Genomic DNA, 26,044 nt, shown 5'->3' on the forward strand with positions numbered 1-26,044 from the left:
CCACATACAACTTGATTAATACATTATATATATATAAGTAACGAAGCCATTTTTGGAAAGAGAAAAAAGGCAAACCGAAAAAACTAGCTTTCGACAAGGAAGCACTTACATATATGACAAACTTAAGTTAATTAATTGTAAAGATAACGACAACGTTCTATATTCACTTAAACATCTATCGTTGTGATCCATCAATGTAGAAATATTATATGTTAAAAACCTGGTAATATTTTAAACTCTCGTATGATTTATGTTGGTGATGTTTTCTTCCTCGTTGTATTATTCAATTTATTATTAATATATCAAATTAATAAAACATAGAAGTGAAATATTTGACTTTATTTTCTATCAAAAAATTAAATTTGTTTGCATGCATGCTTATTTTCTAGCACCTAGCTGGTCTATCATGAATATACTATAGAATTATAAAAGAGATATGTCAAAGTAGTGTTTGATTCTATTTTAGAATAGTTGTTTGTTTGGGTTTATTTAGATATTTTATTACTTTTCATATTTATTTCTAACTCATTTATATCTATCAATATTTTATTACTCACGATAAAAAGTGTATCAAACAATAAATCGAAACTATAGATTAACTTGAAATAATCGATTATTTAATAATTTTATAAAACCGACTTAATTACATATATTATCCAAATAAATGAATCAGACCAACTTGATTTGATTGATATAATTTTTTTTTTCCTAATTAAATTATTTTGTTGTTTTGGCATCTTTATAATGGTGTAACGGCGTAATAGGGATTTCAATTTGTTTCCCTAATCACTTTTTTATGTGGAGTTTTGGTGTTTTTGTGGGGTAAGTGCACCTCACAAGGGGAAAGAATAGATAACTAATGATTATATAATATAAACTATGTATAATAATTAATAATATTAGTAAAGTTGAAAAGTATGTCGTCACAGGTTTAATATTTATTTATTTTATTTTATTTTAAATTAAAGAATTAATTAACCATGTTCATAAGAAGATGAAACCCACCAACACTACTCCCCCACTATAAAACCCACTTTAATGATCACTACACAACACAACTTCTATCCTTCAACCAATTAATAATAATTTCAAATCTCTCTCTTTCTCTCTCTTTCTCTCTCTCTCTCTTAGCATAAAAGAAAGCTCACTAAAAATATGAAACAACCATCTAAATTTCATCTCTCATCTCTCTTCTTTCTTCTCTTTGTACTCACATCTTCCTCCACCGTCAGCGGCGCCGCTACTCCCCGGAAACTACTCAACTTCCCTGACATGTCTTGGGGTTCACCTAATGGAGGAGGTGGTGGGAATGGGAACCCCACTGGGGCCTATGGCTCTGGCCATGCCCCTAATTGGGACTACAATTGGGGTTGGGGTTCAAGCCCTGGGAGCGGATGGGGTTTCGGTTCCGGTTCGGGCCGCTCCCCAACTGGGTTTGGAAAAGGTTATGGATATGGATTTGGATCGGGATCTGGGTCCGGGTCCGGATATGGGTATGGAAGTGGGAGTGGTGGTGCTCATGGTGGCGGATATGGGTCTGGAAGTGGCTACGGTAACTCTGGCGGTGGCGGTGGCGGTGGGGGATATGGCGGTCCGAGTGGTGACGAGTATCGATCGCCTACGACTACGAGGGACAAAAACAGGCAAGGGTAGAAAAAATGTATGTGAATGAATATATGTTATAAACTGTAGTTATATATGATGATAAAAATGTGAGAATATATATATATATATATGGTTAGCCCTAGCTAGCTTATAACTATAATATATATGGTTTGTAAGCTTTGTTTAAAGTTTGCCCATATATATATGAGAGTCAGCCTTCAGCCTTATAATCATATATTATAGTGTGTAGTATTTTATAGCTTTATAATGAGACTAAAATATATTTTCCAATTTTCCATTTCTCATCTTTTCATTTGTTAATTACTAAAATAAATCGATGTAACTAATGACAATTTATTTCTCTGTTTAATGAATTCGTGTATTTTAGAAACTATTAATTATGTGAGTAGGGATAATTTGTGTATTTCAGTATAATTTTTTTTTTTTTTTGCCCTTTTGGGGTTAATGTAAATCATAATATAACACATATTTATCAACAAGTTAGATTAATTAATTAACCTTTTGGGGTTAATGGTTTCACAAACTACTTTGACAACCGTAAAATGACAACAAATTGATGAGATACCAATTCATTATGGATTCTACTTTGTTGACTCGAAAAAAATATTTAATATAATCATATAGTTGATTTAAATGGATCATTAACGTGCATTTATGCTCTTAGAGGTCGTAATACATACACAACTTATAAGGTATTTTATTTCGAGAATTCAAACAGCAAACTTTATAATTATTCACACACTAACGTATGGTTGTTGAAACTATGCTTGACTTAGACAACTCAAATGAATATCGACCAATATTATTGGTATTTGGATTGTAAATTCATGGGTAGGTGATAGAAGCTATTTCAGGTTGGTTAATCTCATAAGGTCAACCGATATTTTCTCTTTTCCATCGTACTAAAAGAACTAATTCGATGGATTTACGAGAAAAGTTCAAAATAATTTCAAGGGTTTTTTCTCACGTATATAATCTAAATAAATAGACCCAATTATTCAATTGTCTAAATTTTAGTCGCGTTGGATGATAATAATAATAATACCAAAAGATGAACGTAATAACATTAGTAACTTTCTAAAATGATATTATTTTAAAAAACCTACATAAATATATTTGACAAAGACAACACAATATATTAGATATATTTGAAGTTTCAAAAAAATAAATAAGGGTTTGTTTGATGGTAGATTAACAAGACGATTTTATCGTATATTGTCTTGTACGTACACCAAAATTTATACGTACTGCATATTAACATATATTTCATTATATTTTTAACTATATTAAGAAAAACAAATAGTAAATGTCGTGTATATTTATAAAAAAGAAAAAAAATAAACGTTAATTTGAAACATCATGTGTTTGTGTTTAATGAATATTAATGTTAACCAAAATTAATACGTAACAAAGACAAAAAGTCCTAATTAGAAAATGACGTTAGTAAAGAAAGAATTAAATATTTATAAAGTTTTGAAACAATGGTTTAAAAGATTATATTGGTCCAAAATTAGAACTAAAACCACTTTAACCAAAGGCTTTTGAGGTAAAAATCTAAAAATTTAATAGATAGTTAATTAGATGTAATTAAGAGGAGAATCATGTAAATGACAAAATTATTGAAACGTTTACGAAATATGGAAAAAATTTAAGTTATATTAAAGATAGATATCGATACACTTTTATTAGTTTCTATCATTGTCATCCATATTTACTAATAAAAATCTATAGCGTCGGTAAGTGATAAAATATGAAATTTTACAATATTTTTTAAAAATATATATATATATATATATATTTGTTTATTTTGTTACATTTTTTGAAAGTTTTCATATTAAAATTTAATTTTCTTTATTTTTTATTCAAATATACTGGAAAATGGACCCAACAAACCAGCCCAAGTGGCCCAATGTCAACTGGGCCATGGTTAATGGAGCCCTAAGCCCAAATAAAATCACTCCTCATTAACATGGGCTATTATTGCCTTTTTCTTTCTCCTCAAAATAAATAAATAAATTTTGAAGACAAATAGTTTTTTTTTTTTTTTTTCCTTTTTCATTTTTCTCAAAATATTATTAAAATGAATTTGGAGTATATTTGCAAATGAAGTCTAGTAATTTAATTTGGTTTATACATTTACCTCCATCTTTAAACATAGCTTAAATAATATATTATCTTAATTCGTGAAATAATTATTAGAATCGAAAAAATAAATAACTTTATGTACCGTAATCAGAATTTGAGAATTTGAGAGAAAATATTGTCGGTGTTTATAATTTTATATTGTTAAAATTATTTATCTAATTCAAAAGAAAAGAAAATTTAAATTCATTGAACTTTTACAAACATTTAAATTATTTATTTGACTAAATCAAAACAACTTACAATATCTATACTTACAAATCATAATTCATAACATCTTCCAAATCATCAAAATACAACTCTACACAAATACACATAGAAGGGGCAAAAATGTCCAACAACAAGAAGGAAAGCAAATTTGGGTAATAAAATCAAAAACCCATTTAGGGAATAAACTTTTCATTCTTCTTTTGGCCCAAAAAAAAAAAAACTTTGAAACGAAATCCCACATTTGCCCCTAATAACTTTCATAACTCACCCAAAAGAAAAAAAAAATTAGAAAGAAGAAGAAACTTCCTATTACAATTACGATCACTTTCTAATAATTTACGATAGGTTTGAATCGTAGTTTAAAATGATTAAAAGCACTTTTATTCAAAATTACTATAAAACATGCTTTTAATCCTTCAAAACAAATTAGATGATTTGAAAATCGAATTTGAAAATGTAAAACTAAACAAAAACATGTTTATAGTGATTTTAAAAAGGGAAGTTGTTTTAAAACGACCAACATATTGAAAATATTTATAAAATATAACAAACACGTTTTCTTACGTTTGTAAATATTTTTAACTCATTTTCTTATATTTAAAAACAACCCCTTTTAAAAATAACAAAAGTGATTTCGAAGATCGTCGCTCAAACCGTCAACTGCTTTTGAAGGGAAGCGTCTTGATCTTCAGTGAAAGAGTGAAGTTGTTTTATAGGTGTTTGGATTTGGAGTTTGGGTTGCGTTGTTAATAGCATTTCTGATTGGAGATAAGAGCAGTAAATGTGAAATGTGTTTGGTGACACATTTAGTTGGAATCTCAAACCAAATAAGAAATCCAATTCAAGAAGGTTCATTTCCATGGTGCTTATTCCACCAACTTTTGCATAGTACGCATTGTTGTAATACCTGAAAACAAAAAAATTACTTCATCTACTTCAAGATTTCATGGAATAAATTAACAAACATTCAGACGTGATAGATTTAAAGAAAGAATAAGAACAGGACAATGAGGAAAGTTGGCAGAAAGAAGAAGAAGAAGAAGAAGAATGGTAAGACGAGATCTCAAACCGAAATGAAAGACGAAGAAGAAGAAGAGGAAGAAGATGAAGGGAACTATATATACTCACAAATCATCGAAGAACTTGGCAGAAACAAGAACACTTGTAATGAGAAGTCTATGAACATTGAAGGAATCAATGTGAAAATTGGAAGGATGATGATTGTGAAGAAAGCGATGAAGATAAACATAAGCAACAACAAAGCAACTTGGGCTACAATTTGCATACTTAAAAATCCTCTCCAAATAACTTTGTATGGAAATGCTTGGTCTTGATATTCCATCAAACCCTGAATAATTATTCCTTTTGGTACCATTATTCATCATCCTGTCTTCTTGATCATTGGACTCCGAAACTCTCTGTAGAACAGAGGATAGATAGTTTATGACTTTGGGAATCCCAACCATTTCTTCTTTTTCTCCCACTGAATCCATCTTCACCTATTTCAAAAGTGCTTTCACTCTCATTTTTATTTTGGTTGTGGGTGTGGAGATCAAATAATAACTCTCTCTTTCTTTTTATTCTTTTCTTTGCTTTAATGGAGGAATTGTCCAAAATAGCCCTAATATGTTTTTATCTTCGAGTCGTTAGCACATTGTTTGTAGAACTCTTTGGAGTAGTCTTCTTTCTAATCATTTGTAGTAGAGATCGACCGTGAAATTTGAAAAGAAAAAAATAACCGAACTTCTATTAAGACGTACCATTGAAAAATGAGTTTTAATTATATATCAAGTCAATTCTTTTTAACAAAACAAATATTATAGTAATTAATGAAATAAAATACAAATGATTGAAAGTATAATCATTATTCATTGAGAGAAAAACAAAACAAGAGAGAGAGAGAGAGAGAGATAATAAGTAAGAAATTACAGGCTGTATTTTTGCCAAGCTAAGAAGCAATGTCACATTGCTTAATATGCTTTAGATCTACATCACTCTATCAAGAAATTTAGTGGATTTTCTTTCTTCTAAAATCACTTTTTTCTTCTTAAATCATAAAATAAATTTTTTAAAAGAAAAGAAAAAATTGGTGCTATAAATATTTTAGTATTTGTTATAGTGTCCCAATCACTCCATTTTCTTTTATTCTAACAAGCAAAGGTGAAAGCATAACCCACCTTCTCACTACTAAATATATTCTATTTACTTCATTCGTAAAAAACGTCGTTCATCCTCTTATAGCGTCGTAGTTGATAGAACATAGTTGATATTAGTTAAATTATGTTCATTTTAGCATCCTTTTATTGTTTGGCAACTATATATAGTAACATACTTTTCAAATGAGGGTCCTCGATAAAAATCACACGCACAAAATAATAAGTGGGGACAAGACCCCTGTATCCCTTTTCGCTTAACTTTAAGTATCCACTTGTCATAGAGCTAACAATTTATGTGAGATAAGATTGAGGACATATCTCTCTGTCGGTTAGCAAAAGTAAATGTCTTATATGTTTGTGTCAATTTCTTTTTTTATATAAATGAAAAGTTATATATTCAATTACGTTTGAAACTAATAAGGATGATAAAATTTAAAATAAAATTAAGTGTTTTGTATTGTTCTATAGATCAATTTTATTGTAATATACAATTTTAACATATTAGTATTGTACTTGTTAAGATATATACTTCTAATTAAAAGGTTAGTGGCTTAAATCTCTCGTTTTTTCCCTTAAGAAAATTTTTAATAATTCTATAATAGGTTGTTTATTATTTACGATCAATTGAGATAATTAAGTGTAGAGTTTGGTAAAAGGTGATTGATTTGCCCAAACCATACCCTAATTTCTTACTTTCTTAAAGACATGGAAAAACCAAATGTGCCCTTTCACTTGGTTTAATCTCAACAAAGTTGAGTTTATTTTTTGTTTGATACAACAATGTAATTAAACTAATTAATAAACAAACAATTTATATTGAGAGTCACGCTGCTAATAAAAGAAACATAAGTTTTATTCAAAACATAAATAACTTATAAAAACAAAACCATAAAGATGATCACAGTGATGGATGCGCAAAGCTTGTCGAAGTCATTGTCATGTTTAAAGGTATTTTTAAACTCTTTGATTAAGGAGAAATTTCTTTACTTTTACTTGAATTTGACTCTTGGTTATGAAATGTTGTTATCCTAACGAGTTAAGGTTTTCATTGATGTCATCTAATATCTTAATTCTCGTATGGTTAATTATGTGTTGTCTGTAATTTTTGTTGAGTTATCTATAAATGTAATTTTGTTGTGTATGCATTAAGATTTGGTTATTTTACCAAAATCAACCTAAAACTAATTTAATTTAACCAAAGTTTTTCATTTTCAAATCTAGTTTTGAATTGGGATGGAACACTTTTATCTTTCTCCTTTTCTTTTTTCATGAAAAGTGATTTTTCCTTTTGTGGTTTTCTTTTTTTTTGGTAAAATTAAAATATAAGAACGAAATTGGAAGATAAAGGAAAAGAAAATGGATGGTTGGGAATGGAACAATGAATGATTGTTCCCCTGACATGACTGCCCACGAATGGTCATCTCATGCTTTACCTCAATCGCACGGCTCTTATACTGCCACCTGCTCTTGCTCTTCCCAATGATATATAGAATTTCTTTTTTTTTTTTTTTTTAATTTCACTAAAATTAATGATTTAAATTTAATCGTAAAAGAAATAAAATATTCACTATTCATGAAAAAATCAAATTTATTAAATTTTATCTTTTTAATAATTTTGTTCTATGAAATATAAATAATTTATCAAATTTTTTAATTAATTTTAATAAAATTAAGGTTAAAAGACTTAAAAATTAAGATTTATTATAATTAAAAGGAAAATCGTAAAAGATAATAGGTTTTAAATTAGGAAGTTGAGAATTGAAAGTAATAATACTAAAATTAAACAACCCTCGTAATACAAAAACCGAAAGGATATTTCGATATTTTGGTTAGCATACTATTGTATATATTTCTCTTGTTATAATTCTAGTAATATGACAACACTAACATATTCATGAAATTTTTCATCAACATTATAATCATGTTTTTTTTCCTACTAATAATTAAAAATAAAATTCCTAACATCGAATTCTAGGTGGTTGTCTCCCTCTTTTGAAAGTATAGTGTTTGAAAAGCACTCAATTTTGTTCAAAAGAGAAAAGGAAAATCAGGAAAAGAAATAGGTGGAGGGCGACAATTAGAAAAGAGGGGAAGTGAACCGACAACGTGTCGGCCGCGATACTTGTGCTTCACATGTTGGAAAGGTGTGGGGGATGCCCTCTAAGTCCCTACCCTATGTATCTATTACTTTCAAATTTTCAATAATAATATTTCATTCCATAAAAATTAAAAATTTTAAATTATATAGTTGGTCAATTTTTTTTTATTCCATTTTTTTCCACTTAATTGTTCACCGACAGTTCTTCCTCTTAAATCCTTTCATATATATGTGTGTGTGTGTGTGTGTGTGTGTGTATGTATAGTAATTTAGGTCATATTATAAATTTAATTATTATACTTCTTCTTTCTTAGTAAAACATTAATTGTGAGACAACAACTCTAACCTTTTGATGAAAATGTTATGATAATCTCATGAATGCACCGATTATTGGTACAAAATCCACCTAAAAATACCTAATTAATTATGATTTGTCTCGGGATAAAGAAAAAAGACTTGAAATGCAGGGAGGATAAATTCTAACTTGAATTTGGATGTAATTATTGCTTTTAATTACTGGGTTGTTGTATTTTTTTTTCTTTTCTTTTTACTATTGGTAGTAGGGACGATATGATTGTATTGCTAAGAGAGTTTCGTTGGATACTTTCAAACGTTTGTTGTCAATCAAAGCTTAGATCAACTGATATTAGAGTGCATTAGTAATCATCGAGTATGTGGTTTGAATCTCCTTTCTCCAATTGTTGTACAAAAGAAAATGTTTGATTGAGAGTGACATTCATAATATAATACAATATCACATATATAAGAACGAGAGTTTTGAACCTTTAACATATTGGTAAAAGTAACACGTGTAACTTTTAACCAAGTACAGTATAATCAAGATGGTGACAAATAATAACCAATATAAACTTAATTAAGTGCTCAAGCCGTTTCGATGAAATAAGAACAATATTTTTATCACCACCAAATAAAACTTTTAACAAATAAAGGTAATATTGTTGAACTTATTCTATAATATTAGAGATCTTACTTTATCCCGCACACGTGGTCTAAGTCGAATGGGTGGAAAATCCTTTTTAGGACAAGAACTAGGAGGATTTTTTATTTTACTTTTGTACTAAGAAGTATAGGGACGAGTAAAAGTTGAATTCTTGAAATGTAACAAGTAACACTAATCCCTACCACAAAAAAAAATGTAAAAATTAAGCAACTTTTATTACGAAACAACTTTATCTTTATATTTTATAAATAAAATTTGATATTTGATCGATTTACCAATCTACTCGTGTAAGAAAATTCACTAAATTGTACTAATATCGTTTATGATATGGATTAAATAGTGTTACAAAACTGTTGAAAGTATATAACTAAATCGTGAACGACTACAATCTAAGCACTAAATTGTTACTTTTTATTAAAAAATCAAGGACAAAAAATTTTATCTGTAAAGCTTAAAGTCAGACAAAAACAATTTCATTTCCAAAGAACAAAAAAGGACATGTCAGAAGAATTAAAAAGGGGAAAGAAAACATATGGACTAAAGTTTTCCTTGTGTACATCACAACAACTAATTTGGCTTCATTTAAGTGGTGGGTATTTTGACACACCAAACATCTTACAGATACTTTCTTTGTCACAATTCTTTTGTCACTGTCATAAAATATTTGACTGTTTCACCCTATTTCAACATAAAGCAAATACAAAACCTCCAATGATTGAAGAATAAGAAGCAAGTGGTTCAATAAACAATTGCAGATATCAATAACAATGTCTCAAAAGATACTCGTATTTGCTTCTTATGAAACAATGATACTATTTCTGAATTTCTACTTCATACTACTATACTAAACATGGAGAAACTTCTAACAACAATGACAAATACTTCTTCCATTAAGGTCGAAGGTTTAAAGCTCCATATTCCATATTGCTAAAATTAGAGAGAGGGAAAGCTAGTAAAATAAACTATTTACAAAAATTCATTATCCATTTTGTTATTTTACCCATACTTTAATAAATCTAGGAACAATTTGTAAAATCCACCCCTAAAATATGATGGGATAATTACACCCACAAATTGTAAAACATTGAACCTTCAAATTTGCAAATGTTTAAATTAGATCTCCAAATAATAAAAAGAAAATTGAACTCTCAAATAAGGAGGATCAATTTAGAGAACTATTATCGCTATTATAAGTTTGATGATCTAATTTTAACACTTGTACAAGTTTGAGGACTCAAAACTTCAAAACTACGAGGATGTAATTACAACTACCCATGGTGATTATTGCAATTTTTCCTAAATTTAATAAGAATTGATTGCCACTCTCTAAGAACAATAACTTAACTTTCAACAGACTAAACCCGGACTTTCAAGACCAAAAAACTAGAACCAGCACTACTATGAACCAACCCATATAGATTCCACAAGATTTTTTGACCAAGAAATTGAGGGAAAGCATCCTTGTAAGTTGCAAATATGTATTCATTTATTGATAAAGCCAAACCAATTACAGATAGATACACACATTCGAATTCTTATTACAAGTATGTCTGATAGAGCTTGTCTAATCTAGTCATAATTGCATATAGAATACTATAATGTCGAAGCTTGAAACCAACATTACCAGCTAATGACTTAACTAACCATAGCAGCGAATTGGGTCGTTACAGCCTTTAGCAGCAGATTGCTTGAAGCCGAATCGACCTCCTTTCTCAAGATATTGTTGATGATATTCCTCCGCTCGGTAGAACTTCTTGGCAGGAAGAATCTCAGTCACAATCTTTCTGTTCAATGTCTTCTGGTGGCGTTCCATTGATTCTCGAGCAGCTTTCTCTTGTTCAGGAGTGTAGAAGTATATGCCAGATCTGTATTGTGTTCCCACATCATTTCCCTGTCAATCCAAAAGATTATGATTACGATTACTTGCATTTAGGGAAGGGGATGAACAGAAAAGACTCAAATGCAAAACAATGACGGTGCTAAACATCATGTATGATATATCTTTTTGTACAAGAAATAAATAAGTAGCACAAACTGCAAGATTGGTCTTTAAAAGAGAAGAAACAAAATATATATATATATATATATATATATATATTTAGCCTTATTGTAATCCTTGAAAAATACTTCTTCCCCTCAATTGGTTGGAAGAAGATTAGCAAGTAATTTGTGATGCTAATCAATATGGGTCCATATCCCCTGAAATCACTGATTCAAAAGGTTGGAAACTTTCATATCTCCAATCATAAAAGAATATGATTAAAAGCATGCTTTAGAATGAATTTAAAAATGTCAAAAGTGGTCTTAACCATTTTAGAATCACATTCAGATGAGAAACAAAGCCCCTCCACCCCCCGTGTGTACATGCACATGTGTCTCTCTGTGTGTGGGCGTGCAGTATGAACACATCACTACAAGTCTCTGACCAAGACCTAAATTGGGAAACCTTTGGAAAAAGTATAGAATTTCACATTTGACCCCTACCCCCAATAAACAGATGAAAACGCAACAGAAGGAAACCATGCAAATCAACTATCCTAAAATAACACTAGCCGCATCCCCAACTGATAATTACATAAATGATAAAACAAGCAAACATTGAGAAATAGCTTCCTAAAGATTCAGGGAAGTGCCCTTCAAAACACATAGGAGCTTCGACCATTGGAATGATGCCCTTACTAAAAAAATCATTTCGTTTTTTATTTATTTTATTTATTTTATTTTTTGGGACAACAGCATGAACCTATCACATTTATGTGTTTAAGAAAACTCGTAAGAAATTAATTCTTAGATAGGTGGCCACCATGAATTGAACCAATGAACTCTTCATTAATTATTGAGACTATGTCTCCTTTTTTTACCACTAGAGAAACTTTTTTTTTTCAATTGGTAAAAACAATTGTATATTTCAAGAAGTATCAATTCCAAAAAAAAAATGCTGTAGACACTCAGTCAAAAAACAAAACATTCTTCCTAGTTAAATTGTCGACCCTCGAAAAGTTCAATGGAAAAATACTACAGCCAATCGATCAAAATAGCAACAATCTTCTCAGATAAATTCACAACCCTCAAAATGTTTCAAGGAAAAATGCTACAGCCACTCAGTCAAAGAGGTAACATTCTGCTCAGTTAAATTCTCAACCTCATCAAAACTCCATCATCAAATGCTCTACCCTTAAATCTTAAAACCAAAACAGACATGAATGAGAAAGTTAATATAAGATCAAAGTACCCTCTATTGAAATTAAGAGGTTACTCCTTTGCCAATTTCATTTCTCCAATCAAAACTTATGTTCCAATTGAAGAAGCACAATGTAACACGAGTGTGGCAATGGAGGCATAGACTAGCATATCCAATGTAGGTGACAATCAACAGTTTTTATTTCACTCGATAGTCGATACTCTGAGCATGCATCTGCTTACGACGGCCAAACATCCTACTTTATGTAAGCTTAACATTTTCTTCTGTTCTTTTTTTTTTTTTTTTTTCTTCTTTTTTTTTATGAGAATAACCACTTTCATTGAGGAAAAAAATGAAATAATATAAGGCAAATAAAAAACCAACCCATAAAAAGAAAGACGCACCCTACTATAAAAAGGGACACAAACTATGCAAAATAACTCCTACAGAATACTTACAAAAAAAAAACCTTTTAAATCCAAGCCCACAAAGAAACATAATAACAAACAAGGGACCAAACCTCACCAGGATCCATCTCCACACCTCTAAAACCCTACTATTCCGCCTAACCTACAAAACCCACAAAATAGCACATACACCTGCAAGCCAAAGAAAACGACTCTTCTCCCCCACGGGCGGGTGCTTAACATTTCTTAATCATATACTCATGTGTAAATACTTATTAAAATGGCCATCCTTCATCTCCATTCACATTATTCAAAGCCAGGAAACACTATATCAATACATGAGCCATTCATGTGTAGCAAAGCAAAAATTCGCAACTTTCGGTATGGCCATGAAAGTACAATACTGTAGGTAACAAGGCATAAACAGAAACAAAACATCCCTTCATGAATTTCTAACTCAGTGACTATTTTTCCTCTACGTTACTATTATATATTTCATAAACATGGATAAGCTTTGCTTTCCTCCCGAGTCCTGAACCAAATAACACATGAGGATTGACCAGTCCAAGTCACAAACAATCCACGACAGAGAAATTGAACTCAAATATGATATTGGTAAACATCCAAGTTTCAATTCTAAAAAAGATAGCGAAATTTCAATATAATAACTTCAAAAATTCCGAAAGAAACTACCCAAACAAAGGCTAACCCAGAATCGAGGCAAGAACCATAACACATCATAAAAATTGGTTTAAAAAAAAAGGAAGAAAACCAACTAACCTGGCGATTAACAGTAGTGGGATCATGTCGAGCCCAAAAAGCATCAAGCAGAGACTCATAACTGCATTCTTTAGGATCATACTGAACCCGAACAACCTCAGAGTGATAGGTCTGCCCCGTACAAACATCTTCATACGAAGGATTATGAACATGCCCTTGAGTGTACCCGACCTCCGTTTTGGTCACACCGGGCACTCTCTGAAACCCCAATTCGACGCCCCAAAAACAACCAGCCCCAAATTGGGCAAACTGCTGGCCAGGGGCGGGAATGTCATCGTCGGGACCTTGAGCAATGGCGGACAACTCCGGCGAGGGTTTGGAGCCAAAACCAAGCTTGTTCAAGAGATTCATGGAAGGGGGTTTTGAAGAAATGGGTCGGTGGGTTTTGGGGAAAGGAGAGATGGGTTTGATTGAAAAATTGGATTGGAAGAAGGGTTTGGAGAAATTAGGAGTGGGTTTTGAGAGAAAGGAGGAAATGGGAAGGAACAGAGAAGGAAGAGTTGAAGAAGAAGAAGAAGAAGAAGAAAAGGGTAAGGCTAAGTTTTTGAGCATTGTGAGACGAAGACGTGTTGGAATATAAAATCTTGTTCCTCAAGGGATCAATCTCTTCAAGAAATTCTTGTAAATTGCCATTGCCATTTCGAGGGAACTTCTTTTTCTTTCCTTTTTCTTCCCTTCTTTTTTCTTTCATTTCTAAATAAAATTATATATATATTATGGACAATATATTTTTAGATCGATAATCCTATAAATATTTATAAATATAACAAAACGTCAAACCTTAGTTAATAATATTTTGATATTAATAGATGTAATCATTGTTATATTTGGAAGGAGACTTTTTATCTATAGATAAATTTAATTGTTTGAATTTTTTTTATAAAAATAAATTTATGAACATAATTTTCATCCATGAGTTTTTATGTTGAATTATCCTTAGGAATTCAATTGTTTTCTCTTTTTAATGATAAATGGAACATATAATAGATAAATTAGGAGCAAATTAACGTAAATTAAAAATTTTGAAAACTAAAAACCAAATTGTTATTATTTTCAAGAAAAATATTGATTTAAGATTATAAATTCTAGGAGTTGTATAATTAATTCAATTTAAACTATGAATTTTTGTAAATGCATCGATTTACTCTCTTTATTGTGTTTCTTTTGAAAAAACATCATCGAAGACTTGTACAAAATTAAATTAGAGTTTGATCTCTTTGGAACGAGATTAAATTAGACTCATAGTCTTAAAGAGAAAATTTTCTTTGAAAATTGTTCATGCGCTTACTCTACTAATCCATTTTGTAAAAACAAGATTGGAAGTTTCACATGATATCGATCGATTAAATTTTAATGATGTGAATCGAAACACTTACAAAAGAAAAGAAATTAAACGGATGTAGTTATTAGTTGAAGGTTTTAATCGATCCAACTTCTAAAATATAATTGTATATATTGATATTTGTCCTTTTCCTTTTAATTAGCTTTTACTGTCTTGGTTGATATTTCTTGGGGAACCCTCTCCTTTGGTGTCATATTATCTTGCGAATCCATGTTTTCAGAGTTATCGGTGGATCGTAAGATATCAATAGTTAGATGATGTTTTTTTATGGTAACTTTCAAAAACACATCTAAAAAATTGTGCAGTTCCAATTACACCTTCAAACTTTCAATAATAATAACTGAGTTCCTAAATTATTAAAATTAGATCCTCAAGTTTACAATAATCGTAAAAATTAGACCACAAATGATGAAAATTGAATCTTCAAACTTACATAATCATATCAATTTAAATAATTACGTAAGTTTAAAGGTTCAATTTTGAAATTTGGATAAGTTCGAGGGCTTAATTTTTTATTTTAAAAATTTCAATTTCAACTACCAGTAAACTTTATGAGTGATTTTTTCGTACTTTGCTCTTCTTTTAATCTTCGCTGATAGATCTATATATTAGCTTAACATATTTTACCATTATTTAATTCAGTCTCACGACATTAATGAATATTAAGGTCATTTTAACTTACAAGTTTAGTGTATTAACTTTCTCGTAATATTATATAACATAGATCTTTTGATATTTTAAAAATGTCAAATAGATCGTTGAACTCTCAATTTTGTGTTTAATAATTATTTAGTATTTTAATTTAATTTTTTTTTTTATTATAAGAGGGTCGAATTTGTTAAACATAAAATTTAGTTTTAAAAGATGTAGAATTGGTGAGTAATATATTTGTTGTAAAATTGATAATTGCAAAAGCTATTAAAATTTTATTAAGTTTAAGAGGTAATTAAATAGAAAGTTATAAAATTTAAAAATAATTGTGGAATATTTTGTGTTTAAAAATAATGTTCTCTAAAATTTATCCAATAAAATAATTTCACAATATAAATTTAACTAAATTAATTCACAATAAAGCCAAAAAGAAAAAAAGAAAAAAATAATTAGCAGAATATTATTGTTGTTTTTATTGCTATTTTATTCATTATCTTTCTAAAGGGAAGGGAAATTAATTTTCAGATTACTACTACAACTACATAAACAAACAAATGATAAAAGAATTTATAAGGACAACCTATCGAGTTTTGTCTAAATATTAACGATGCAATTGTTGTTAACATTGGTTTGAAAATTATATGTTTAGGAAGCAACTTTCGAGAGATTTCAAATATCTATATTTAAGGGTGTATAATTGTTCTGTATGAGTTCATATGTTCGTATTTAATTATGGTGCAATATCAAACGCATTTGACGTTGTTTCTTTTTAACTTTTTATAATTTGTTTTTGTGATTATTATTTTTATTTTGAAACTTTTTTCAACCATTCTTTTTTAATACAATAAGAATTGCATTTTTTTTATTTATGTTTTTCATTTTTTGAAAATTTTTAAAGAATTTTTGATATATAGTTAAATAAAATTAAAATGGACATTTTCAAAAATAGTAAAATAAATTAAAATATGTATAAGCTATAGCAAAATTTTGAATTCTATCAATGATAGAAACTAATAGACTTCTATCATTGTCTATAAATGCAATGATAGGAGCATATTAATATATTGTTGATAAAATTTAAGATTTTGCTATATGTTGTAGATATTTTGTCAAATTTGCTATTTTTAACAATTTCTCTAAATAAAAGGTTTTTGTTTCAAAAATAGAAAAATTGACGACATATTTACATTTTATATTAAAACAACAATTCCTCTAAATGTTTTGTTCTATTTTTTACCTGAATTTAATGAAAAATTAAAAAGAAATTGATTTTTTTATTTAATTTTTTTCTCTATTAATTTTTCTCGACGTTTTTAGTTTGAATTTTAAGTTTCAATATGGTAACTAGGTTTAACGTTTTAAATTTTGTTAGTCCGTGGTTTTTTTCTTACATATTGAGTTTCAAATTGTATTACTTTTCTCAAATTTTCTTCAAATTTTCAGCTTTTTTCTTCAACAAACCAATTTTAGTTATGGCCTAATATAAAGTTTGTCCTATGGACTATAGTGTTGGTGCTGAATTTTTCCACACCCCATCCACATATTTAAAAAAAAAAAATTGTTATATATTTGTTTGTTTATTATCAATATTCTACTTTTAATTTCTCCATTTGGTCAGTTTTCTTTTTTTTTTTTCTTTTCTTATTTTTGTTTATTATCCATAAAATATGAGTGGTCAAATTATAAAACATAAAACTAATTTATAAATAAATGAAATAAATTTAATATTTTATGAGTTTGGACTTTGAACAAACACTGTCTCCTCTCATAAAAGTATTTATAGGTTTTAATAATCATCTTTTTTTAAAAAAAAACCATTCACGTTTTCTAAACTAATTAAAAAATATAAAAAGTTTTCGAGAACAATTTTTTTAGATTTGATAAAGTAATTTTTTTTTTTAAATTAAGTTTGTGAAAATTATAATTGAAAAATTAGAAAACCCCCGAAGTATAATAATACGGCAAAATATTTACAGTAACAATTTCGAAAACGAGAAAAACGCACAAACCCAAAATGAAAAATACCAAAAATGTCTCATTGACAACGCTTAATATATTTGGTACATCATTGTTTAGATTTAGCTATTGTTTAGTACACGATCGTTTAGATTTATTCATTTAAATTTAGCTACATGATTTAGATTTGGCTAGACGATTTTAATCAAAATTCTTTTGGTACACAATCAATTAGATATGACTAATAATCGTTTATTTTCTTGCAAAAATTTTCTAATACGCAATCGTTTAGATTGAGCGATCGTTTAGATTTGGGTAGATGTTCTATATTTAGTACACAATCTTGAACAATCAAATAACAATTTGAAAAAAAATAAAATAAAATCGAAATTTTATATTTTTACCGTCTTGAACTAAATAACCGTTTGAAAAAAAGAAAAAGAAAAAGTCGATGAAAAGGTTGGAAGGACAAACCAAACATATTTAAAAAAAAATGGCCATGTTCACGAGCTTTTTAATTAAAAAGTTAGAAAAAATTCATCATAAATGTTAAAAATAAAAAACCAAAAACAAAATTTTGGTTGAAAGAAACTAATTTTTATTTCAAATTCTTAAAAGCAATAGATATTTTATGAACACATAAATTGAGAAATATATGGAAAGCACCGAATATAGCAAAAATAGAGAACTCAAAAGGCTATAGAAAGATGGATGTATTTTTTGTTTATGAATCAAAATGGTATTTTATTAACTTTTTCATGTGTGCATATACATGTACACTAATTGAACAACATAATAAATATGTACATACTATTTGTTAGTGTACAATCATTTGAATCGATTATAATATAGACAAAATTAACCTACGATCTAACAACAATATTTAAAAGAGTTCGTCATCAAAATGCTTTGTATGTGTGTAGAATTAATTGTATACATAAATTATACAGATACATATATTCATCAATGACATGTGTCAACTCTACGTGTTGATATAAGAGCCATTTTAAATACCTCATACGAGCAATGGTTTTATTACTTTTCATGTGGATATATATCATATTCACAATAAATTAGATAAGTATTCAGATTGAACAAATAAGCATAATTCAAGCACTATATAGTAATACAGACGAAAGCAAACTCATGATGTAACAACATTGAGCGGTTTAATATTATAGTATTTGAAAGAGTGTTCGTACTTACTAAATACTTTGCATGTATGTACACCTATTTGTAACTTTTCCGTATACATAAATTAACACAGATTCATATTTATTGATATGTCAACTCTAATTATTAATATAAAAGAGTATATGATTTAATAATTCGTCATAGATGAATCCGTGTTTGTGAGTATGTATATTTATAATATTAAATAATTATAGCAAAGTTTTCAGTGCCAGACTTAATGTTAAAGATTCAATGAAGTAAGGTCAAAATGGAAGGGGGAAGAGAACAGCAGAAATTAGGGCATTGCAGTGAAGCCAATGAATATTCAAAGCAAAGACTTCCACTTTTACTTTCTGATCTTTTCCCTTTCTTCTCTTTTTCTTCTGCATAATATCATTTTGAATTTTCTGTAAGAAACATGTCCAAGTCCATGGAGGCAATGTGAACAAAGAGTTCTTTTTCATAAAGAAGATTGTTTGGTTGGATAAGATTTAGAAATAATATATATTATTTTGTAAAATAATATATATTAGGGAACATAAAATAATATATACTTTTTGGTTGTTTTCGTGTGTTTTTATTTTTAGGGTTTTCTTTTCTTTTACTTATTATTTATTTTTATTATAGTGGTTTAGTATAGGTCTGACATCATATTAATAATATTAATTGACCTATTTGGTAAGTTATAGTGTATTTGAATTACATTTTCAACGTGTTTAATTCAAAAAAATAAAGTATTTTGAAAAAAATTAGAATGTTTGAAAGCCACTCAAAATAGTTTTTTAAATATATTTTAAATAATTTTACAAAAAAATTAGTTTATTAAAAAATAATTTTTTCTTAAGTCAATCCAAATAGACCAGAAACCACTCAAAGATATAAATAAAGTAAGTTTTGTGAAATGTATTATTCACATATAATGATTAACTAAATGGAATTAATTATTTAGTCTTTAAATATTTGGGGTGTATAATTTATATATCAATAAAAAGGTATTTCCTTTGCTTGTAGTAGTTGATCTTTTAATTTTATCCTAGAATATTAATGTAATTATTGGATGCTAAAATAATTTCAAAGCATCATACATTGTGGCTAGTTTTACATCATAAATTAATCTAATAACTTTTTCAATTAAAGAATGTGAATATATGTAAATTAAACAGAAATGAGAATACTTTTTTCAACTTGATTCATCAAATAATCTTTCAATAAAAATCTATTAACATATTTATTGCAAACTCTTTCCAAGTTTGTTTCGACTTGCTGTTTTCGTGACAAAATGGTTGATGTGTAGATTGTGAAGATCATAAGACATCGGATTTGTGTCCTCATTGTAATTAATCTAATGATGTTGAAAATGTTGAATGTATCTCTTTATCTCAATTGTTGTTTTCTCTTGGGTTTTGCCTCTTTTGATTCATAGGTTTAGATTATTTACCTTTATTCATCGTTTTCGATGAAATCTCTTATGTCACATCATTTGGTGAGTACAATTAAGCCATCTACTATTTGAGTAGTTTTTGAGAGAATTACTATTGTTGATCGTCTTCAACGTCTCTCCATCCTAGCCTAGTGTCCCATGTGCCAAAGGTGTGAAGTTCCAAATCCTTGCTTATCCATTGTTCTATACTTTTGCTTTTGAAAATTTTGTGGTTTTGGTTCTATAGCTTTGTATTAGTTTCCCAATCTTTTGTATCTTATTTCTCAATTGGTAATTTACTGTAATCACTTTTTATATGATTTAGAGATTTCTCCTTATTTCGTTTATTCAATGAAAATGTCTCTTATCTAAAAATACATTTATTGCAACCTTGTGTGTTCATCTCGACAAAAATATCTTCTTACGGCACCTTATTTATTATAGTACCGGAGGGACAATTCTCTTCTTACATTAATTGATTCGAATCGAGAGAATTCGAGAAGACTTATATTAGTTAAAGATGCTTTGTAAGTAAATAAACAAATATTGATAATTGCTTTTCTTTTTATAGATTCTTTTAGAATTCCAATTTCAATAACAATAAAACAGTAATACTAGTAATAATGATGATCAAAATGAAAGCAAAATTAATCAAATAAGTCTACCGGAGAAGATGAACCCTATGTGTCAATGAAAAGAAGAAAGTAATCTTACTTTTAGGACTTACATATTATCAATTAAGTTATATCGACCAAGCAAAGTGGCATTGATCACGTGACCTAATAGAATGTTGCTAAAAGAAAAAGGCAATTCCTAAAGCTTAATAGTTGAGCCGAGGAGAAACCTCCAAAGAGGTAGTAAACTTCAATTGTAACCCAAGCTAAAAGATTGATCTAGTCATTGTCCATGCTAACACCAACAAAACTCACCTATGAAATTAGAGCAGTATAAGACACCACTAAGGTATAAATAGAAGAACGCCTCTAGCAATAAGAGGCGAGCAATATCACCCTACCCGACTCAACATCATTCTTGTATAGTACTAACTTAAGCATTGAAATGTATACAAAGAACAAGAACTAAACATGTTTAAGATCCTACTTTTACAGCTACACGTGAACCCTCGACAATCAAACCATCTTGAACCAAAAATCACACAACAAATTTAGTCCCACAAAATTTCCCAACCAAACACCACAAATAATACATAACTTATTTTTTATTTAAATAACAATGAAATAATATAATTAAAATCCTCGCCCCTGTACTAAAAGAAACAACGAACTAATGCATTTTCTTAAAAAGAACAAAAATGAACTAATGGTTCTTATTTGGTGAGCTGTATTAAATTAAAGAGAAAAAAGCTGTAAATTACTAATAGGTAAAGAAAATGGAATATATGCCACCAACAATGAAGACCACATTAAATCAAAGAAAAATCAAAAAAATTCAAAATAAAATCACAAGTACCAATTCAGTGATCTAACCGTAAGACATTCATAATCATAAACATATATAGTAGAAGAAGGAAACTTCTCAGTTCTCAACCCCCACAATAAACATATACATAGAAAATGAAAATATAAGAGAGGTGATAGTTGGAGGCGCACCTGGACACAAGCATCAAGGTGCACAAAGACTCGGCTTTAACATAACTTACATACACCCTATCAAAATCCGTTTCTTTTACGCGTTACATATACATATACATATACATATACATATTAATAATTCTTTATTTCTCTCTCCCCTTCCTCTTTTTACTCTCAACTTGCTTCTTTTCTTAGTGGTGCCTTCCCAGATTTACAGCTTATATTATTATTATGACATAATTGTTCTCAGTTAATGTTTCCCTTTAACTCTAATATCTTTAACCACAATTCCGAACTTCCCTATCGCTCTCAATATTGTTCTTCTGTTTTCATTCCCATATATTACTAAAATACTTACCAATGTCATTAAATATTTTGACTCCACCCTTACAATTTACAAACTTTTTTCTCAATTAATACTTTTTCTTTCTTCTTAACATAGTTTTTTTATTTTTCATTTTTATAATTCATTGTGGACATTTCTTTTGGTTGGATGAGTTTAATTTTTCTTTTCTCTATAAGTACCCTAAAGTCAAATTATGAAAAGTATAAACCCAACAACAAAATCAACCTTCAAAAGTCAAACCTAATTTTTTAGAAAAAAAAAAATTCAATAAAGGTGTAATAATGCACCACATAATACTTGTTAGTTTGCATAATAATAACAATTGGATATAAATTTGAAACTCGTCTTTTATGCATAGATTACATGAAAATCCTCCTAAAGAATTTCCTGGGTGTGTTTGGCTTCTAAGGATCTTGGAAGTAGGAGTAAAGAAGTATGGAGTTATACTATTTGTTTGATTCGAAAAGTTTATGAATCCTACCACTAAAAAATATCAATTTTATACATTTTCAACTATAGATATTAAGGGTTGACAACTTTCCAAACTTTATAACTCCCTACTATTCCACTCCTTGACCCAAACCCCTTGTAGCATATCCAGAAAAACTAAAGGGAGACCTTGAAAAAGTAAAATTGTCTTTAAAACCCTTGTTGCACATCATTAAAGGGTTAAATTAAACTTCTCTCCTATTAAATGAATACCCATGTAGTCCAAGGAAAGAGTCAGCAATACCAAATTTTATCTTTTATTCTATGATTTTTAAATCAACATTAAAATGTGAATAGACAGACTAAAGGAAGAGAATTACTACCATCCCTTTTGTTTTTGGTTCTATGCATCAAGTAGACACAATTTATGCTAAAAGTAATATTTTGGTTTTTAGCTCAAACCTTCGAAGACCTCCTTTTCAATGAATATCCTTTTTGGTCTGCATTCAAAGCAACAACAGATGCAATGATTTCTATATAAACCCAACTAGGTGATCACAAACCACATTATTCTTCTTCTTTTCTCCTACTTCTTTCAAAACTCATTCTCTTATAACAATGGGTTTAAATGGTGAGGGCTCAGGCACATTTCCTACAGGAAAGACTGCACAAGAGAAAGGTTTAAGCTATGTCCCTAATGCTTATGTGATTCCTGCCCCACACCGCCCGAGTTTGTCGCCTGAGATTGCCATTGTTCCTATCATTGACATGGCTTCTCTAAGATCAAATGACTCAGTTCAAAGGTCCCTTGCGATGGAAGAGCTCAGAAAAGCTTGCATTAGCCTAGGCTTCTTTCAAGTAAGTTTCAAGCAAACCGACCTACCTATGCACCGTTATCTTTTAGGCATTGTTAATACTAATTTTAGTTGGTTCAATTCTTCGTATTGATCTAGGAAACTGGAAAGATTTATATGATCAGTCAGCTCTCTTAACTAATTAGATCTTTTTTTTTTTCTTCAGATAATCAATCATGGAATCACTGAAACAGTGATGGAGGAAGCACTTAGCCAAGCTAACGAATTCTTCAACTTACCACTAACGGAGAAGATGAAATATAAATCAGATGATGTTTGCAAAGCAGTCAGGTATGGGACAAGCCTGAAAGATGGAATTGATAAAATAAAGTTTTGGAGAGTATTCCTCAAACACTATGCTCATCCATTGGAAGATTGGATAGACTCCTGGCCCACCAATCCACGTAATTATAGGTAACCAAATATTTTAATTTTCCTCCCCAACTTATTTCGCTTCCTGATTACCATATGAAAATTTAGTACTACAATAGAAGGCGGTTCAAGGAAATTTAACTCGAAGATACAATGAAACTATTGAACCGCCAAAAGAAAGCACCGCTATTCAAATGCTGCCGCCTTTGAACCAGATTTCCAGCTAACCAATGTTGCTTTTCTAGTTTATGCTAACGTTTAATATGGTCTAACAGTTAGAATTCTTTTAATGCATACGCCGCAAAAAATATTGAGGGATTCTTCTTCAATGAACCGTAAATATTAGGAGTCCTAACGGACACCATTAAATGACAATCAAAGCATGACAATTTATTAAAGCAATCTTTACTTGCAGACAAGAGCTGGAATGCACATACGAACAAAAAATATCGACGTCTCCAATGAAAATATCAATATCAACGAATATTCTAAAAAAATAAAAATATATATCACTGACCCCCTCCCTCCCCTGTCCCCCCCCAAAAAAAAAAAAAAAACTATTATTTAATCTTAAGCTATAAGAAAATTCACATATAAGTTGAAATCTTATAAGAACCTAGGTGCATATTTTCTTCAGAAATATGTCCTTGTGATTATATGTATGTATGTGTATATTTATACACACACTATATATATATATGTACAACCGTTTCAGGGAAAAGATGGGACAATACACCAAGGAGGTGAGAAAAGTGAGCCTAGAGATAATGGAAGCAATAACTGAAAGCTTGAATTTAAGTCCAACATACCTCAGCAGCAAAATGGCTGAAGGAGTCCAAGTAGTGGCAGTAAATTGCTATCCCCCATGTCCACAGCCAGGAGTCGCACTCGGGTTGCCACCACATACAGACTACAGTTGCATAACCACAGTTCTTCAAAACAGCCAAGGCCTTGAAATCATGGACCCAGCTGATGGGACATGGAAGATGGTCCAAAAGATTGATGGTGCTTTGCAGGTCCATGTGGGCGATCATGTGGAAGTTCTTAGCAATGGCCTTTACAAAGGAGTTGTCCACAGAGCAACTGTCAATTCAGAGAGAACAAGAATCTCCATCACAAGTCTGCATAGCTTGGGAATGGACGAGAAAATGAAACCTGCGGAAGAACTTGTGAATGAACAAAATCCTAAAAAGTATAAAGAGAGCAGCTTCAATGATTTTCTCAAATTTCTCTCCAGCAATGATCTTGCAGAAGGAAATAGCTTCATTAACACACTTAAGATCCAGGATTAGTATTCAGGTTTTCGACTAATGTTTGAAATTAGTTTATCTTATTATGAAGATGATGATATATAGTCATTTAAAATAAAATTAGATTGCATATGGTAGAAATTAAGACAAAAGAGAAAAAGAAAAAGAAATAGTAATGTTTCACTTTAGCCATTGTGTTGGATAGGATTGGACATCTTTTCCTACCTTTTATTGTGTTTGCCCAACAAACAAAGCTGTCTTTTTATGGGGGTCTGAAATTTGTAGTGGGATTGTCTCAAGGGTTAGATGTTTCTTTTAATGCTTCTGTTTTCACCCCGCATGTTGCAAGGAATGTTTGCTCTCTTTCTTAATGATATATAAATACTAGTGTATTTTTCACATGCATTTGCACGTGATTTATTCAATTCCTTCTATTCTATTTTTAATTTCATATCAAATAAATATTGTTGTTGTAGAAAATGTTAAGGTGTACTTAATGGGATGTGTGAAATGGCATCGATTTAAATATAATTTGAATAGTTAGACATCTACGCTAAACATTTTTGGATGGTAAATGTGCATCTATCCTTAGGATGTAATGTCATATACTTCAACTCAAATAAGACATAAATCAAAAAAATAAAAAATAAAATTGAAAGAACAAAAAAACAAATATCTTTATAGAAATAAAAAAATATAAATAATGTAAGTTTGGTCTAACAAAAGGTATAAATGACCATCTAAATATAGCTTAGTGAAAAAGACATATCCATTATTATATTCTCAATGATCAATGGTTGAACTTAACTAGAACAAACAAAGTAAATTATATGAACAAATTCAAATCTTTAGAACATGTTCGAAATGAATATATAATTAAGTATTTAAAATATTTCAAGAGAAATAAGAAATTATTATTTGTACGTACTTAAAAGTCATTTCAAACATATTCTTAATTTATATTATTAGTGCAATCGAATGAAAACATGCATTCAACTCTCGCTCCTATTTGTAGTCTTACTCAAGCGAAAAAACAGTTAATCCAATCCATATGTTTCTCATATATTTCTTCTCAATGCAGTACATGTGTTCATATAT

General features: G+C 29.4%; 4 protein-coding genes across 4 annotated transcripts; 2 read left to right on the forward strand and 2 right to left on the reverse strand.

The window, feature by feature from the left end:
* The first annotated feature begins 1,025 nt into the window (after positions 1-1,025).
* Positions 1,026-1,903, forward strand: LOC103494444 (glycine-rich cell wall structural protein 2). Its single transcript, XM_017045999.2, has one exon. It carries the CDS (start codon positions 1,156-1,158, stop codon positions 1,651-1,653), a length of 498 nt encoding a protein of 165 aa, XP_016901488.1. The 5' UTR covers positions 1,026-1,155; the 3' UTR covers positions 1,654-1,903.
* Positions 1,904-3,872: 1,969 nt separating this feature from the next.
* Positions 3,873-5,536, reverse strand: LOC103494450 (cyclin-U4-1-like). Its single transcript, XM_008455624.3, has 2 exons — positions 5,107-5,536; positions 3,873-4,885 (listed from the first exon to the last, which is right to left on the reverse strand). The coding sequence occupies exons 1-2, from the start codon at positions 5,469-5,471 to the stop codon at positions 4,627-4,629; spliced, it is 624 nt and encodes a 207-aa protein (XP_008453846.1). The 5' UTR covers positions 5,472-5,536; the 3' UTR covers positions 3,873-4,626.
* A 5,118-nt stretch (positions 5,537-10,654) lies between these two features.
* LOC103494451 (peptide methionine sulfoxide reductase A3-like) lies at positions 10,655-14,246 on the reverse strand. The gene is made up of 2 exons (XM_008455625.3): positions 13,562-14,246; positions 10,655-11,084 (listed from the first exon to the last, which is right to left on the reverse strand). Exons 1-2 carry the CDS (start codon positions 14,111-14,113, stop codon positions 10,833-10,835), a joined length of 804 nt encoding a protein of 267 aa, XP_008453847.1. The 5' UTR covers positions 14,114-14,246; the 3' UTR covers positions 10,655-10,832.
* An 8,819-nt stretch (positions 14,247-23,065) lies between these two features.
* LOC103494453 (flavanone 3-dioxygenase 3) lies at positions 23,066-25,351 on the forward strand. Its single transcript, XM_008455628.3, has 3 exons — positions 23,066-23,328; positions 23,491-23,738; positions 24,412-25,351. The coding sequence occupies exons 1-3, from the start codon at positions 23,089-23,091 to the stop codon at positions 24,986-24,988; spliced, it is 1,065 nt and encodes a 354-aa protein (XP_008453850.1). The 5' UTR covers positions 23,066-23,088; the 3' UTR covers positions 24,989-25,351.
* The last annotated feature ends 693 nt before the right edge of the window (positions 25,352-26,044 follow it).

This window comes from Cucumis melo, chromosome 7 (genome assembly GCF_025177605.1).
Source record: "Cucumis melo cultivar AY chromosome 7, USDA_Cmelo_AY_1.0, whole genome shotgun sequence".
In the NCBI taxonomy this organism is placed as follows: Eukaryota; Viridiplantae; Streptophyta; class Magnoliopsida; order Cucurbitales; family Cucurbitaceae; genus Cucumis; species Cucumis melo.